Source organism: Lathamus discolor, chromosome Z (genome assembly GCF_037157495.1).
Source record: "Lathamus discolor isolate bLatDis1 chromosome Z, bLatDis1.hap1, whole genome shotgun sequence".
Lineage (NCBI taxonomy): Eukaryota > Metazoa > Chordata > Aves > Psittaciformes > Psittacidae > Lathamus > Lathamus discolor.
This window is the reverse complement of record NC_088909.1, coordinates 13116304-13135166: the sequence shown is the minus strand read 5'-3', so window position 1 is coordinate 13135166 and position 18863 is coordinate 13116304. Positions and strand designations below refer to the sequence as shown.

Genomic DNA, 18863 nt, shown 5'->3' with positions numbered 1-18863 from the left:
GAACTCCACTTCGAAAGAAGAACACCCTTCAAAGCTGGCAGATCAGTCCATGCCCTCAATAAAAGCTGATTTTTCTCACACGCAGAGCTGAAGGCTCATGAACCTTTTACAGGAGGAAGGGAAGATTTCTCACTAATGAAACTGAGGCTAAAACCCAAAGAAGTCACAAGAGTGAAGCCTAATATACAAGGACTGAGAGGGTTAAAATTTACCTTCCAAGAGAAAATATTCTACAGCTCCATGGATCCCTTCATCTCCATCCAGAGCAAGCAGCTTGTATACTTCAGTACCTCCTGCAGCTTCAGGGGAAACCACAGCCAGAAACGGGAAGGGCTCCATGGCCCAGTTGGGTACGTTGTCATTTACATCTGTCACAGTAAGTGACAAGTTCTCCAAGTACCAATCCTTCCCTAATGGTCACAGAAAAACAAAGACATTTAGACAGCTACTTAACGACACTCAGAGTAACAGAAACGCGTATAGGTTCCTGACTGTATATTGTCTGCAATACTGTGCAATGGTTACAGCAGCTCTGAACTGTGGAAATTAAATATTTGTTGCCAAAAAATTCTAACCAGTCTACCCTAAGTAGGGATTCTCCTGGTTAGGAAGTTCCCTGAAATCCTAATATGGTTTTCACTTGTATTAAAGATTAAATGCTATTAAAAATAAGTAACTAAACAAAAATCCAGAAACAAACCACCACAGAAAAGGAACTATCCAAATTCTTCAAAAATGGACTACAGAAGATCTTTTAAAATTGAGGAAGAAGTGTTTGCTACATCTCTACTATTATTAAATTAACTAGTGAAGACAACCAAGCTCCTAAACAAGTAGTAACTATGAGGCAGGTATTACTGAAAAGGTGGCAGAAAGGAAAAATGTCAGAATGAAGAAACTGCTCCGAAATCTCCAGGAATGGAGCTAAGCATTCCTGATAAAGGAGGAAAAAGTGGGAAAACATCCTGATTGAAGCAAGTTCCTGAACACAAGACCAAAAGATAGGATTAAAATCTTCATGTCCCTAAGGAAGAAAAGTGACATGGAAGACAGAAAGCCATTTTCTCCTTTTTTTCAGCTGAAAAAAAATAAAAATGCTTCCTTCAATCACATATACCTAGCTCACATTTTGATGCAACTTGGCTGGTGTAATACAACACTGAGCCAAAGGTGGTATTTTTTGTAATGATAAGTATTATCAGTAACATCAGGGAGCACAATATAAATATAGCAGGCTGAGAGAACTGTGTTTGTTCAGTCTGAAGAAGAGACAGGGAGACCTTACAGCAGCTCCCAGTGCCTAATGGGACCAACAAGAAAGCTGGAGAGGGGCTCTTTACAAAGGCCTGTAGTGACAGGACAAGCGGGAATGGCTTTAAACTGACAGAGGGGAGATTGAGATGAGACACTAGGAAGAAATTTTTTACAACGAGGGTGCTGAGGCGCTGGCACAGGGTGCGCAGAGAAGCTGTGGCTGCCCCATCCCTGGCAGTGTTCAAGGCCAGGTTGGAAGGGGCTTGCAGCAACCTGGTCTAGTGGAAGGTGTCCCTGCCTGTGGCAGGCGGATTGGAACTGGATGAGCTTTAAGATCACTTCCAACCTAACCCAGTCTGGGATTCTATGAACTTAGGCCTTTTGGCCAGCTTGGTTCCAGGTGGACTGGCACTGAACTTGTAAAAAGTTTTGCTACAGAAGCCAACTTGAGTGCTCCTGCAGTCCATCTTGAATGCCTTTAACTCCAGAAGAGTGGTGTATGCACACCCTGCCTGACTCTGAAAGCGTGTAACTGCGCTGACATGGTACTATGCCCCAGCTAATAAGCCTGGAAAGTAAAAGGGAATGTGGTCTGGGTAAAAACAGCTGTCTATATTTACAACACAATTTATCCACAAGTTTAGTAATGGATGTAAAGTCAGAATTTTGAAAGTTGATGGTGTTAATACTTGATTTCAGTATTATTATACATGAAAATGCATAAACGCACTTATTTTCAAAATAGCTTTACAGGAACTGAAACACCATACAAAGAACTAAACTAAAATTACCAGGCTTAATCTAATTAATAATACAAAGACCTTAGTATTTAAGATTCTAAACATGAAGCGCTGCCAAAATGTCTGATCTTGTAGTGTTATCTTGCCAGGGAGGGATATTCCCCCAGGAAGGTGTGCCACCTAGCAAGCTGTGCTCTCCCTCCCTACTTCCTTAATTGACATCCCTCTCCAAAAAACATCCCTGTTCCAGCTTTGGTCTGATGAACATTTACTGACCTTATCCCTTCACTCCCACAGAAGTGTTAATGTATCTTTCACACCAGCTTCTGGCAAGCTTCAGCTTTTCACACTTTGGATCCCCTGTCTGATGGCAAGTGGCATATTTAGTACACTGAATCGTAATCTGCAACCTATAAACAACCAGTAAGTGGATTGTGGTAAAGAAAACTCCTTGGTGCTGTGGTTAACACAGGCAAATGTAAGTTTCTTACTGAGACTTAACCCATCATGACCTTTCAGTGCTTTCTGTTCTTATCCAGACAATTCTGTTAATAGAGAATCAGCCAACATAAATCACAGAAGTTCTTCCTAAACTGGTAAAACTGTATTAATTCATCTGAATTTCAGAACTGTAACTCTGAGTGCATCACTTTTTCTTCTTCTCTAAGGAGCAACAGAAAGTGTACTGACAGTAACTTGTTAAATCCAAATTGATTTCTGTATAACTATATTCTGTAATCAGAATTTAATGTTCCAAGGAATATAATACTAGCTTAAGATAGCACATGTGAGAAACTCGTCACTACAGCAAAATCAAACTTCTAATTTATCAAACAGTAAATCACAGAAGCGAACAGTTTCCCGAAAAAGAGCCTTAAACACGCCTCGCACCACTGCAGAACGCAGAGATGTGCAACATGCATTTTTACATTTTCATGAAAAAATTCTCAGTTACCACATACATCCCAGTTTTACAAAGTGTTCTTAACTCTAATTGAGATGACTGGTGTGTGCTACATACTTTACTTCTGCAGCCAGGAGTGTTGGGAGCCCTGCTGTGAGGATGCTCCATTTGGCTTCTCTAGCCAAATGTTCTTTTTAACACTGCATGTGAAGCCAAAGGTTCCAAAGATAAACTCAAATTCCTTCATCACAATAAAAATGACTGATACTGAGGTGAGAGTATAGTAGCCCATACTGCTACTGCTCTACCCTTGTAGTCACCCAGGTATAATTAATTTCCTTCAGCATTTAGACAGACTCGTGAAAGCAGCTACCTGCTTTCTCCTCTGTATAACACGAAACAAGCCAGATGGAGCATCCAAAAAACCATCCCAAAATCATAGAATCAGAATAGTAAGGGTTGAAAAGGATCATCAAGTTCCAACCCCCCTGCCATGGGCAGGGACGCCTCACACTAAACCTTGTTACCCAAGGCTCTGTCCAACCTGGACTTGAACATCACCAGGGATGGAGCATTCACAACTTCCCTGGGTAACCCATTCCAGTGCCTCTCCACCCTCACAGTAAAGAACTTCCTCCTTATATCCAATCTAAACTTCCCCTGTTTAAGTTTTAACCCGTCACTCTTTGTCCTATCACTACAGTCCCTAATGAAGAGTCCCTCCCCACCAACCCTGATGTAAAAAGTAATGATGTAAATCATGATGTAAAAAGCAGCAGCATGAATATTATTTCCTACTACCACACTAAATAGAACCAGATGTGTTTCAAAGAGATGTGTTTCATGTCAGAATGTGTGTTCTTAAAGTTCCAGGGCAACCACTTCAAGACACCTGAAGAAACTGCAGAGGGAACTTGTTAGATGTTGATCTGAGTCTGAAGCAGAAATACACCCAAAGCTGTCCAAAAAGAATATGAGCAAAAGGGAGAAGTTAGTATCAAAATTGTCTATCTCCTGCAAAGAACAGGTCTTGTGGAAGCTGTCACAAGTTTGCAAATACTCAATAATAGCTTGGTTTGCCTGGGCATATTGCAGCCTTAAAATAACGAGCACTAACTTAGAAACCAAGTTAAGAACCTTACAAAATCTGCCTCTGTAATAACAAGATCTATAGAGGATCTGAACGCCACATTGGTAACCCTGCCAGGAGCAGAAAGGTTACTCGTCTTTGTCTCTCTGGAGTCTGGAAATCAGTATCCCAATCACCCCGTGAACCCATGCAGTTTCACGTTCTAAAGTTTTTAAAGTGCCTGAATTCCCCTACCAAAAAATAAGTCACAATTGCAGAATAACTGACATTTATTGAACAAGTTGTAATAAACCAGGATACAAATTTCACTCTTGCACTTACTGTCAGTTTATTAAACATTAACATGCTGGTACTTAGTACCTAATTATTCTGCTTGTAAGGAAACTGTGGAGAACTGCATCAGCACTGAGATTAATCCTCACGTGCTCTAACAAACATTATTAACCAAAACATTAAAGGACTTGGGCATGTTCCTCCATGTACTCGTGTTTTAATAGTTAAGAGACCTTAAAGTCATATTCAACTATATTCAGTGGTGCACAGCAACCCAGTACTGAGACACTAAGTCAGGAATCTGACACAGGCTTCATCATCCCTAAAAGAATTTTCGAACTGTTTTGTAGCACACTAGCAACAAGAATTTCCTCAATATTAAATGCTAGATACTTGACTTTCAAGCCAGGTAGACTGCAGGTATCTTACACAATGCCATCCATCAAAAAAAAATCCTACTAAAAGAATAGTTCCAGGCATCTTGCTGCACATAGACATGACAGTAACATAACCCTGGAACATCCTCTATTAAAAATTTGTATTGTTAGAAGCCATATAGAAAATACTACTTCATATTCAAAAGGGGAAAATCATCTTTTTATTCATCCAGAAAGTACTTTTTCCTCTTTTCTTACTTCACTATGGAAACTAATGAAAACAGGTTCTGTGAGCAGATTGCTTTTCCCACGTAATTGCAAACACCACTTACCTGCCTTTAGCAATATCAAAATTATTATCCCTCTCTACTGCTCTCTTTTCAATTTATATTAAAAATTAAGACTAAAATTATAAACTCTAGTGCAGAGGTTTTTCCTACTTTAGCTGCTTAATTCCCTATTAGAGTCAATTCATGTATCATCAAAAATCCTTCTTAGGGCAGCTCATCCTGAAGTCTGTTTTTTCTAACACATTCCCTCCAGTTGGAATTACTTCCTTTTAACTTGGTATTACTGATAAAAGCTGCAGCACTGAAATTCATTCCCTATCACCAAAATCAATTCTCAAAGTCTACTGCTGAAACCTCACCAAAAGTATCTAATTGCTTATTTTTCAAGCCTATCTGTGTTTGACACTGATAAACAAAAGTATTTATTATGCTGCCTTCCTCTGAATTCCAGCTACATTAAAGAACATAAAACACTGGCTGGCTCAAGTTTCTGCTCACAGGAAATATATGATATGCCATGACTCACAATTTTCATCCTTAAAATATCACCAACCAAACAAGCAGAACATTAAGTGACTTGCTGGGAAGCTCAACCACAGCAAAAACGTTCTTTAAAAGCAGCAAGTAAGTCACTAAAAAAATACAAATAATCAGTCTCTGAAATATGTCTGTGTGTAGGCAAACTTCTAGATCCATACAGCTAACGACGTCAGCTCTTTACCAACATACTCTGCATAAGAATTACACATCAACATAATACAGTTGATGGCTTCAACAGAAGCACTTCAAAAAATGTCATAGTTTACCTATGTGATGTACTTGCGGTTTAGACTTTCATCATTTTATGTTAGACTAATCGCAGCACAACACCTGTTTAACCTTTCAACAGATGTAAAAAACATAGGCCACCTCAGTGGAAAACGCATTTAGTAAAATCAGAATTACTGTACATCCAACAACATTCCTTCAAGTCCACAAGGTCCAAACCACAACACAAATAGGATTTGTGCGATACCTAAAATCTTCCTAGTTAAAGACAAAATTCACTTTTTTGAAAGGATGTCCCTTTCCCAAGAAAAAAGCATGAAAATCTGTTATTCAAATGCCTTTCAGCAAACAGCTATGCAGATCAAGGACAGCATCTGTTGTCAGCTTCCTTGCTAGATTCCTTTTTCCAACCTCCATGCTCAAAAGGAGAGTGTCTCATTAAATACAGTTGTTAAGAAGCTTTAACAAGGCAGGGTTAAACTTATAGGAGAAAACATAACATTTTAGATTAACTATTCAAAGTTAGAAATGTAATCCTTTGGTGAGATACAAACCACATGTGCATAATAAACTGTTCTTAAGACTGAAAAAACTCACTACACACAGGAAAAAACTTTAATACTCACATACTATGAAAACTGGGATACATACTTTGCCCAAAAAGCTTAGGAAAACTTCTAATAAATTAAAATGGATGTCACAAGCTTGTGAAATCATTAGTAATTTTTCACACAAAATTTAAGACACATGGAGGAACTTAGCAGGTAGAAGGAATGAAATCCCTCTCAAAGTCATGATCCTCTGAGGGAGTCCAAGTTAAAGACTTGCCAAAATTGAAGGACATCCTGAAAATCAAAGTAAGTGACCAAATATCTTTATTGGATAATTGTTCCTTTCTTCTTGGGGTTCTTCACTAGTTCTTTATGGCTCTACCCAATCCAGTTTTATCTGAAAAAAACCACTTATGTCACCAGTGATTTTCTAGGAATGGGTTTCAACGGGAAGTAGCATGAACTAGCTCCTCCAACCTGGTATCAAAGTTGGGTAGTAAGGGGGCACTGGACTTCACACAGCTACTGCAAAGTAATAAATCTGTCGTTCCATACACCAACTGGAAAAAAATATTCCCCACCTACCTCTGTTGTTACACCAAAGGCGGCAGGAAAGAAAAGAGGGCTTCACTACATAGTCGTTTGGTTAACAACAACTTTTGAACATTACACTGCTTAAGACAAGGCTTGGAAAATATGTGTGCTGAAATAGTTTGATGACTGCCATTTCAAATACTGTGTGCTGGAGTTGCCCCTAAACCCATCTCTTTTCACCATGTCCAATTATAAAAGATGCTGTCAGCCTATGAAACCAAATGAATTCTCAGACTTCTGACTGCATTAGTATTATATGGAATGTCTCTTCCCTCAAAAATCCAACAGATACTTCTAAAAGACAAGACTTGCAAATAGAGCGCTTGTATTGGTTAAAAATGTAGGCTTCTCTGCACCAGTCTAATTGATAAAACTGACAATGCCTCACACTGAGTTAAAAAATCTGACAATACAGAATATGTACTTGACTGAACATGTCGCTACAACTGTGAACAACTATTATACAGTCCTTGAATGTACTGAGGGAAGAGATATTACATTATTATGATTAAACAATAACAGGTAAGAAGCAAGGTTGCTCCTGGCATTTTTAGGTCATTTCAATTATTTTTCAAAGGAGATTTATGAGGATGTTAAAAGTCTTGCAAGACTTTAGGTCAATACAGCTATTACATACTGGCCTACATGTATTAGTAAATTAAGTACTTGAGTTAGTATTTTTTTATTGTTTTTTAAACTGCTCCAAGTTCTAAGACTTCCACCTTAAATAGACTTTTTTTTTTTTTTTTTTTAATTGGGGGTTTGGGGGTTTTTATTTTGGTTACTGCAAATAAAATATTTGGAGTTTGAGAGGACATTATTTTGAGAAGACTCTGCAAGTATCTAGACTCTTCTAACACCTCACTCTGCAATACATCTTCACTTAAAATATCTACTGACAAAAAGTTTGGGAAGATACATTTCCAGAAGGTCCTAAGCCTCCAGCTGCCATCAGGAGAAATCTCTTTTCCCATTTTCATACCCTAACATGAGATAAAGCCACTGGTTATTGTACCCAGTCCTACTGTATATCCTTCAAGAAACAGTACAATTACATACAAATATTTCTCTACTGTCATCTCTGAAAATTCATGAAGTATCTGATGTGCTACTTTTAAGTACAGCAGTTTGCTCATTCATTAAACATAAACCTTCTGAAGAGATGACTTTGAGGGGCTCAAAGAATAATGACAGTCTATTACATCTCTGCCCCTTACCCTCATATGGCTTTTAAAATAGAAGTTAAGCAAACCAGAAAAGTACAAAAGTAAAGAAAGCAACAGAGGAGCTAAATTCTCATGGCAGAGTGGGTCTGAGTATAAATTACAAATTAAAAGAGATTCAAGTGATACCCATGTAATCAGGGACTTCCCAGCGTGGTATCCATCTGCTGAGAGTGGCACACAGAAAACCCAAGCATGCCCAGATGTGAAGTAGTAACTGTAAATTAATTGTTCCAACAGACATCCTTGAATAACAAAGTGTGGGTCTTAATAAACGATTACTGACAGCCAAAAAGCATTATAATAAGGGGAGAATTAGCTAAAGAGGTAGCAGCTACCATTCTACTGCAAGATGGGAAGTTCTCTTGGAACTCTTGAATTTCTCTTGAAATTTTCCTTTTAATTTCTGGGGGAAGTCACTGAAACTGTCAGTGCTAATGAGAATCCCCGTGGACATCCTCAGGGATTTAACAGACACCAAAGAATAAACTGCCTCTCACTCCTGCAGGCTGCCCTCATTCAGAAAACAGAAAAGATGAGGGAAAGGAAAAGTGTGGGAATCTTCTCCTCTGCCTGCCTGTGCTGCTCTGTGAAGAACAGAAGTTACTCTGAGCAGTTGCACTGCTGAGATGTTGCTAGTTTTCACAAGCACTAGAAAACAAACAATACAAAACCCCCTCAAAACCTTTCCAAGCTGAAATCAATTCAACCAACTCGCTTCTGTTGATACAATTTTCTTCTGAATACTCACATTCCAGGCAATCTTCAAAACATGTTAGAATCACATGTAACACAAAAATAGCGAGAGAAACAGGGCAGGAACGCAGACACCCACCATCTGGTGAATTAAAAACATGCTTAAACTAAGCTCTATTTTCATAGGTGAAAAATATTAAGATAATTCAAAATGAAAATAAAGAATTTTAAAAACTAATAGATGTAATCAGCTAGACATTTAAATGAGTTATTCTACCTAAGACCCTGTAAAAGATGACAGTTTAAATCACACATAGATGTTCAATGGTGCACGCTCGAATCCCCAGGTTTTTAAGAGAAGTGCAGCCATAGAAACACGAAGGCACCAACCCTTCAAAACTTCCCACCAAACACGCGGAGCTTTAACGACTCAAAACTCGATGGCTTCAGCTGCTTCAGGCCACCCACTTACAGGTCAGAGCTACAGGAAGAATTTTTCAGCAAGCAGTCGCGCGTAAGCAGCGCTGCGTACCCAAAGTGCTTCGTCTCAGCACGTGTATCACGTAAGTTTCACTCTGGTTTCACCACACACTTTCCAATGCTGCCTGTTAATGACTAAGAATCTTGACAGGTGAAATAGTTACATTCCGATAACCAACCCACTGCCCCACGCATTTTTACACAGCTGGGCAGTACATACCCCCTACGCTATAAAATTCTTCTTGAGCCCTACACTGTTCTAATAGTTATGCAGATGTAAAAGATCAAACGACATTCCACAACCTAACAGCAGCATACAACGCTTGACACTGAACCACTGCCATGCACGTGCTGTCACTTGGGGACTTCTTAGTCCTTAGAAGACAACCCGTCCTCCAACCGATAGATGGGACGGGACCACTATTGGGTACAGACTTAACTCTTGTTTGCGGCGGCCACCCCGGGGGCGAGCGCAGAGGCCGCAGGTCTGTGGGCAGCCCCAGTGTGTGTCTTCGTGCCCGCACGTACCTGTGCGCTCCTGGACACGGACGACGAACTCCCAGTGGGCCACCGCCTCCCTGTCGAGGCCGGCGCTCAGCGTCACCGCTCCGCTCTCCCGCTCCACACGCACCGGCGACTCCTCGACGGGAGGCGACACCAGCTCGAACCAGCCGGAAGCGAAGCGCTCCGGGACCAGCGTCGCCAGGCGGCTGCCCGGGCGGGCGTCCTCCGGCACGGACAGGGACAGCGGCCGGGCGGCGGCGCGGGCCGGCACCAGCACAGACCGGCGGCGGCGCCGGGCGGCATCGCGGGGCATCGGGAGGCGCTTGGGCTGCGGCAGCACCTCGAGCTCCAGCGGGGCGCTGAGCAGCGGCGGCCGCCCGCGGTCCCGCGCGTAGAGGCGCAACGTGAGGGGCGCTCGCAGGTGCAGCAGGGAGCGCACCAGCAGCACGCGCCCGCTGCGCGGCACCACGAAGAAGTGCTCGCTGCGCGGGAGCGCGAAGTAGCGCAGCTCCGCGTTGGCGCCCGCGTCCGCGTCCTCGGCGCGCGCCTGCCACACTGCGGAGCCGAGCGCCAGCGTCTCCTCCACGCGGAGCCGCGTGACGCCGCGGCGCGGGCCCCCCGCGAAGCGCGGCGCGTTGTCGTTGTCGTCCAGCACGCGGACGGTGATGGCGGCCAGCTCCGCGGGCGCGGCGGCGCGCGGCAGGCAGCGGCGGCAGCACAGCGCCAGGCGCAGCGCGTACAGCTCGTGCGCCTCGCGGTCCAGCGGGCGCGCCGTGCGCAGCAGGACGCGCGCCGTGCGGGCGTGCAGCCACACGCGGAAGTGCGCGTGCCCCTCGCCCAGCAGCCGCAGCCGCCAGCGCCGGCCCCGCACCTGCGCGCACCACGGCCCCAGCGCCAGCCGCGTGAGGGGGATGCTCAGCCCGCCCACGCGCGTGCCCGCCGCGCGGTTCTCCGCGACGTGCCCGTCGAACGAGGGTGTCCTCCGCGGCGCGGCGCGGGCGGCGGCCAGGGCGCAGCACAGCAGCAGGCAGCCGGCAGCGCGCAGTGCTCCGCGGGGCAACATGGCAGCCACGGGCCGGAGCCGCGCCGCGCCGCCCTGCCCTGCCCTACCCTACCCTGCCCTGCCCTGCCCGCAGCTCCCGCGGCGCCGCGGACACTGGGCGGCTGAGGTAGCCCCCGCGCCGCGCCGCGCCGCCCCGCCCCGCCCCGCCGCTGCCCGCCCTACCACTGCGCGCGCGGTCCTCACGGAATAAAGCGCCCCGTGCGCCTGGTTCAGGTCTCCTTGGGGTTAACCGCCCGCCAGCCCCGGTGATCCTCCGCGTGCTGCAGCATCGCCGCCTGCTGCACCTGCCGCTTCACCTTTGCAAGCTCCCTCCTCCCGCAGAGCCACCTGCCCCGCGCGCTTACGCGGACAGCAGCGCACGGGGGTGTCCTGCCGGCTGTCTGCCACGTCTGTCAACACGCGGGTGGCTGCCGACAGTACCTTCTTGTTGGTTTCCAGATAGCCCCTGATTATAAAATCCGAGGTTTACTCTCAGGTTGTACTTGCGCGGTGGCATTGGGTTGAAGTTACAAAGTTACATCCGTAGTCAGGAGTAATCGGCTCCCAGTGCCTCCGTATCTGCAGAGGTAAAAGAAATTTTTGTAGGTGACACATAGCTTAACTAGAGAATGTTTCTGGTGATAAACAGAAAGAAATAGAATCCAAGATTTATTTAACCAACAAAAAAAAAAAAAGAAAAGAACAACCCAGACCTATTAAACTAAATTTCAGCTAATTTCAAAATTAAACTGACTACATAAAACAGGCATGTTGCAGAAAAAGTTGCTATAAAAGCAGTTCCTTTTGACCAAAAGGCAAACACACATGCAGCACTGAGTGCTGACTGCCACTCTCAGCAGCCGGCTTTCAAGGGGGAGAAAGGGGCTGGCAGTCTCCTAGGATCTTTTACTGCCAGTAACTATAAATACATGTCAATAATAGTATTAATACACCTCCTGGAGCAAGCTGATGTAGGTGTCATCTGGCACACCTGACAGACATGGCTTTCAAGCAGCAAGCAGCAGTCCATACTTTCAGGAAGGGCTCTGCACTGCTGCCTTATCTCAACAAAGGGATCTCTTTCTACACTATTTACTTCCCACTCATGACCCTGTGTGTTGGCACACAGTGCTGCAGAATTGAGCTCAAAGTGACAAGACAGTCGCTGTGCTATTTCAGATGGTTTGCACATTGTCACTTTCTATGACAACACTTGCAGCTCCATTTTCTCAAATGCAAGTGTAAGTGATGATCCTTTCCTGTACAACTTTGCAAACTAAATCTAAATTATTCAGAAGTACAGCTGCTGTTGTCTGATCCTTGCTAGCTCTTCATGCAGCTTTTTCTCTACACTTCACATTTTTTTCTTGGAATCTAGCAGTCAGATGAGTGCAAGAAACACCTTCTGTCAGGCTAAAATCAGAATCCTTCCTCCAAAAATGAAGAACTGATGACACTTTCAGTATATTTCAGTATTTTATAACAATTACTTCCCAGTTTATTTCAACTAGCTGGAAGACACTTTCTGCTGTTAACTAGAGTGCACTGTATACCACGAAGGTTAGGATAAAGGTTTTAATTACAATAGCCTATGTGAGTGGACATAGCTCTTAATGCAGCCAGAATCACCTCCTACATATCTTACCAGCAAACTGAATGAGCTATAGATACATATACAGAAGTAAAATCTGAGGTGCGTTGAAATCAGACAATACACTCACAATAAATTCTAATGGTATATTCTGTTTCCCCGAAAGTATTTACATTATTAATAATCTCAGTAAATAGCTTAAAAATCTGTACAGAAAAGCTTTTCTTTACAATCCTAAGTTTCAACATACAGTTTTTCTAATCGGAATTCTGACTTATGTAACTGACACAGAGTCACTTCACTTTTTATTTTAAATAATGACTTTTGTAAATGAGTTTATACTACTCTCTAAACATCCATTTTCTCAAAACTATGCTTCACCCCTATACCTGCCTTAATAAAATGTCTATGTGAGAAGCAGGCTGCTGGGTTTGCATTTAATATGTAAGCCACAACGAATGGATATGCCTGATACTAAATCTTAGTAAACCTTGCCTGGAGTATTTTTCAATTATTTGTGTACATGAAGTAAACAGAAAGAATCATTTCAGTCTCAATTGTATTTCCTATTTATAATCATAATTCTCAAAAACTTCAATATATTTCATTTGTCACCACATTTCTCTGTGTTTCAGAATCCCAAACTACTTTTGCCTCAGCAGAACTAATCAGAACACAATTTACACTGTCAGAATTTGCAGATTTGGCAAAGAAGATATATCTGATTCAATTCTGCCCTAGACTCCAGCAGAAGCCAGGCAGGTTTCTGGTGAACTTCTCAGCATCCTGCCTAAAAGGCTTACTACAGGTTGATAGAGAGCATCCTTTGAAGATAATATTTGTTTAAATAACTGTGAACAGTGTGACAGTGCCAAATACTCGTGTCTGTGTTCATTCGAGGTGTCTTACGATGTACATCAGAATTAACAGGTGTGTCAGTCAAATGAAAAATTACTATGAGAAATATTCTGATTTAGTAAATAATAAAAAGTAATATAATACCTACAAAGGCAGAAACTACCTTTAAAGTTTTTAAAGTAATTGGCTCATCTTCAAAAATTAAAGAAGCATATGGGAAACCTACATAAGGGAATGCAGAAAAAATATTTTTGTTTCTGCAGTGCAAGGAAACCATAAGGAATGATGCTTCCATGAAGGATTCATTATCTTCCTTAATGGTATGCGCAGGTGTGGTGAGACACACTGAAGGCAGTCACTATACATCTGACTTAATTCTACTGTAACTAAGTCTAGGTAAAAGACTGCTAAGGCAGCAGATCACCTGCTTTCCTGAGAATAGTTTTCATTTTTAGTTTGTCCTGTCCACAGCCCTTCCTGAGAACAGCTGCTGTTCCATTCCATGTGTGTGGAATATCTAAATGCTGCAGGGGTTATACCAGATTTTCTCACCATACCTTGACCTGAGCAACAGTCAATGACAAAAATTAAAAAGGAGCAAGTGATACCTGGGAATAAAGGGCTAACACTGTGCCTGCTTGCTTAAGCAGTCGCTGTGCTTGGTGAAGCAGAATGTTAGGCGTCAAAGTTGCTAGAATGGTGAAGCAGAATTGTAGGAGTTACAGCTGATAGGCAGAATTGTAGTAGATTCACAGCTTGATATTTAAGACATTCTTGTTTAAATAGTATCTTTAGAAAGAAAAGGAGCAGAAGATAGCCAGAGTAACTATATTTGCAAACTTGACAAGTTTCTGCTTAAAGATACATAAAACAGGCTTGTGCCGAAGCTGAGGTTTGGGTAGGAGCCGAAACCCTATTGAGTCTGCGTGAAAGCAAGAGGCTACTCGCAGTGATGAACTAGAGGCCTTCATCCTCACGACGCCTTAACGACCACCACCAGGAGGCACTGCGCAGGCACACCAACGGGATGAATGCCAGAAAACTGATTATAATACTAGACGGGAATAGGTTTTGCATAGGTATTAGGCCTGAAGCAATCTCATGTTTAGATAATCATTATATGTAATAGAAACGAACTGAGTGACAAAGAAAAGGTGCGCATGCTTTTGGAAGAGCGACTCCCATGCGCCTCGGCGCTGAATAAAGCATACCTACTTTACAACTCTAACGAGTTGTGGAGTCAATCCACGTATCGCAAGAACTACTTTTCATCCCAGTCTCTCTTTTCCCTCCCCAGCTCCAGTCTTCTGATCACCTTCCTCTGTAGCCTGCTGTGCAGTCTGGCATCCATTTACTCTTCTGTCTTTATTTATCAAACAGCAGCCTAAAGAGGCAACAGATAGTGAGTTAAAGTGGGTTATAGTAAATGCTTTTAATGTACATCTGTTATTTCATGAGCTATTAACTAAATAAATAACTAGAACCCATACTGTCCCATACCATTTAAAGAGGATTCTCCTCCATAAGCTAAAGCAAAATTTAGCACTTGGAATACAATAAATATCCAATAAATACTTCTCTTAAGGAAAAAAAGAAAGAAGGAAGGAAGGGAGGAAGGAAGGAAGGGAAGAAGGGAGGAAGGGAGGAGGGAAGAAGGGAAGGAGGGTGGGAGGGAAGGAGGGAGGGAGGAAAAAACAAGCCCTAACAAATCTAGTGCATGTGCCATTTCCAAAAATAAGTAAATAAATAACAATAGTTCATCCTTGTTACTAAAGAAAGCAGATATTAATACACAGGAGAGAACTGCTAAGCTAATGCATTTGATTTTTACGCAGTAGTATCTTTTAATAGAGTCACACTTCAAATGCATCAAATTCAGAGGACGCAGAAGGGTTTGTTTGGGGTTTTCTTAAAGCAAATTGAATTTGGGTGGACAACATGGGTATACTGCCATACCTCAATTTAGCAAGTTTTAAAACTTCTAACGCTTTTAGAAAAAATGTGAATATATAATTTTATTATACAAAACAATACACTGGCAACTACAATACCTTTCCTTTAACTTACAGAGATATTTCTAAATTGTCTACTCCCTGTTACTCATAATTCAGTAATTTACTCAAGAGCTGGGGAACATATGTTTCAGAAAAAGTGATGTACCAGAGGTGCTTAGCCTTTTTGATTAGGCTGAATACAGTGGTTCTAGACTGTTAATGCAGTTGTTCTGTTCAAATTAATTCCTAGTTTGAATCTGAAATGTGGTAAGAAAGTCCTTAAGAAGGGACTGTAAGACAATATAGTCAACATCTGTCATTAATCAAACCAATTGACAAAGTGCTTCATCTTGTAGAAATGTAGCAATACAGTAAGTACTATTATAGGAGAATGGGATGATATATTACAGTTGAAAACCAAAACCAGAAAGTTGTTTTAATCCACAGCCCACCCCTCACTTCATAGATGTGCTGATAATGCAGAGTTTGTGTTTTATTGGCTCCAGCTCATTAAACACAGCTGCTTTGTATGGGCACAAACACATTACCCAGAAAGAGAATGAACAATCCAGGGTATAAGATTTTAGCCAAGATACCCAAGGCATTCATGCTCTAATTCTTGGAAAAGAAAAAAACATTTATTGCAGATGTTTTAAAAAAATAAGGCATTGAAGCACATAAAGCTATAAAAATCACAAATAATGGCTTCAGCCAGGTTAAAATTACTATTGGCACTTCTGTAGCAAAGCAATCTATGAATGGTGGCAATCCTAAGATAGGAAATATATACATATAGGTATCGATTTAGTTGGGTTTTCCCATGATACATAGGAACTCAAGTATTCTGTAGCTATTGGACTTCAGCTCCGATTCAGTTCCTACTGAAATCTGTAAGATAGTGCCATTGACTTCTCAGCTTTTGTATCAGACTTTAAATATATATAGCATACATAACATTTGAGTGTGCCCCTCAGATTTGATAGCAAATCTTCAAAACATTAGCTGTTTATGCTTTGAAATAAAATATAATAAAAAGGCTATCTGCAAAAATCTAACAAAAAGCACTTCTGTTTTCACTTCTGTATTTTCCTATCTAAGATCTCCTCTCATCTGACTTGCATGTCTACGTCCTTCCATTTCCAAATCTATCCTACTGTACTTCTATATTAGTGTTCACAGATCTTTGTAAACCCAGGACCCAGGCTGGGCACAATGTTTCTCAAGAGTGCATTTATTTATTTAGAGCCCACTACTGAGGCATCCATTCAAATTGTTGCATTGCAAATAATCCTTATTAGCCTAAGTGTGTTTGATTACAGAATAATGAAAATCAAAGGGGAAATTTTGAAGGTTATTTTGAGGGCACTGCAATGTTTGCTAAATGTCTTTTAAATTACAATAGCAATGTTTATGTGGTTAATTTTTAGTAAAATTTTAATTCAGACCCAAGATACCTAAGCAAGGATTTCATTACACAAGGTATTTTCATACATCTTCCAATCCGAAGTACTAGACATCGAGTTTGCAGAGTATTGTCATAGCTGGAGGTATTTCACTTTATTTTACTTACAGCTGCTTTAGGAAGGAGATGTTTTGTTCATTAGCTTATTCATGCATTGCCATTCTTCTGTTATCACTGTAATATGGTTTCGTCTTAAGGATAATTATGAAGTTAATGTAAGCACTGCTGAAAGAGATACACTATTTATAGTGAATAAATCACTGTGGAAAAAAAAAATCAGAAACGTCTCTTGAGCCCTCTAGTGTTTGAAATTAAGTCTCAACGGACTTGGGAAGAATCCTGCTTATCAAAACTAATATCCTTGATATTTTTACATCTCTCAAATAGCATTGATAACTCCTCCTGTCACTCCACTGAATTACTAATGAACACTAGTACTAATGTACTAGTGCATTATTACTTGCAATCCAGCTGATATTGAGCACCTTTGACAGCTGACAAATGAAGAATAATACAGAGTATTCCCCTCCAAAATTGTATTTTTCTTCAGTCATATTGTTAGTGCCATTGTATTTTAGCGCCAGAGTGAACTATTCTTCATCCATTAAAAAAAATAAATTCTGCTAGACAACTTCAGGAAATATTTTTTTCAATTAATTTCACTAAATTACACAGGTAAAATAAAAAGGAATGAATCACAGCAACAATCAGAATAACAAGTTTAATTTAAACTTGCCTTTCAATGACAAGAATTTTAACTCTTGTTGAATTTGCTGATATGAATATTTGTGAAATTTGATCTGATGCCTCAAGTAACACAAAAGTAGCCACGCAGTGCAGTGTGAGACTTACCCACCTCAACAGAATCCTGGGTTTTGCCTTTTAAGCCCTCACTGTCCAAGGAACAAAGCCTAAGTTCTTAAACATCATTCAACTTAGAGGCATTCAATAGCCCAGTTTGCACTGGAAAATTATGTCTGTTGAAGTACCTCAAAACAGGATATACCAAAATAGGGCTCTTAAACCATATATTTTTTAATATACATTATACATTTATATTAAAATATGTTATATTGTATAGAGATTAGTTAGCAATATATATCTTTTTCTATTCCACACACAGTATGTTTTTAATATAATGTATTTAACAATTATACAGTACTGACAGTACTTACAATATATACTAGGTTGCAGTGTAAGATGCACAGTTATCATAAAAGTTTAAAACAGAAAAGAAAAAAAAAGGCATTTTTAACCATTTATTTTCCGTTTACCATTCTTCATCAATACCAGTGACGCACACTGTGGGCATATCAAATGTATACAAAACTTTCAGGAATCCACTGTTTCTGCATCACAGTTAAAAGTCCTGAAAATTAGGAAGCAACTCAGCCAGTATTGAAAAACTTGGATCTGTCCCTTTATGTTTTCACATTAAAGGCTGTCCAGAGCACACCAAAACGAGGCAGCTGACAAGATAAAACAGATATACAACCTAAAGCATGGTGCTACATGCCTCTGGATTTTTTAAATTAACCCATCTCTGTTTTGCTTCCTGAATCTCATATTGTAACTGACAATAACTACAATGATCCCTTCTCAAAACATAAAAACGCATCAGCTGCCAGCTCACTGCTTATAAACTCATTTAAGACAACTTATAAAGACATAACCTTTAAGCGTGTGAGCAAACAATATGCAATCAAACACGCAACACAAATATCTATAAACTTAGATGAAGTATTAGGATTACTGCAGCTTTCTCTGACTGAAGCAAAGCATATGGTGGTATAATGGAGCATGAATTTACAGCAGCAGAGATGTACGATATAGATTAAAGCTTCATCTGTGAGAACATACTGCACAGCAGAAAAACGCAGCCTTTTTGGCGGGTGGGTGGGTTTATATGCATGATGAACGGCAAACACTCTTCTGTAGAGCTAGGGCTCCCTCTGCTGCTCACATAAGAACATAAGAAAAACCCAAACCCTTCCTTGAAACCCGGTTACAAATGTGCTCCTGAAATAGACCCCGGGTTCGAGTTTATCGAGGTATAAACATGCTTCCCATGCTATCTGGATGGATGCAAGGTTTGCGGGTAGGGCTGACAGGCTCCTGTCATCCATATGGAGCATGGAAAGCTTCAAAGAAAATGAACTCTACTCAACTAAT

The 18863-nt window shown here is 41.2% G+C and overlaps 1 protein-coding gene across 1 annotated transcript in view; it reads right to left on the bottom strand.

Annotated features, from left to right (window-relative positions):
* Window positions 1–10807, bottom strand: part of LOC136005170 (neural-cadherin-like) — a 58492-nt gene extending 47685 nt beyond the window's left edge. The window contains 2 exon segments of the mRNA XM_065662414.1: window positions 213–410; window positions 9769–10807. Coding sequence (XP_065518486.1) covers window positions 213–410; window positions 9769–10807 — 1237 coding nt within the window.
* Window positions 10808–18863: the final 8056 nt, after the last annotated feature.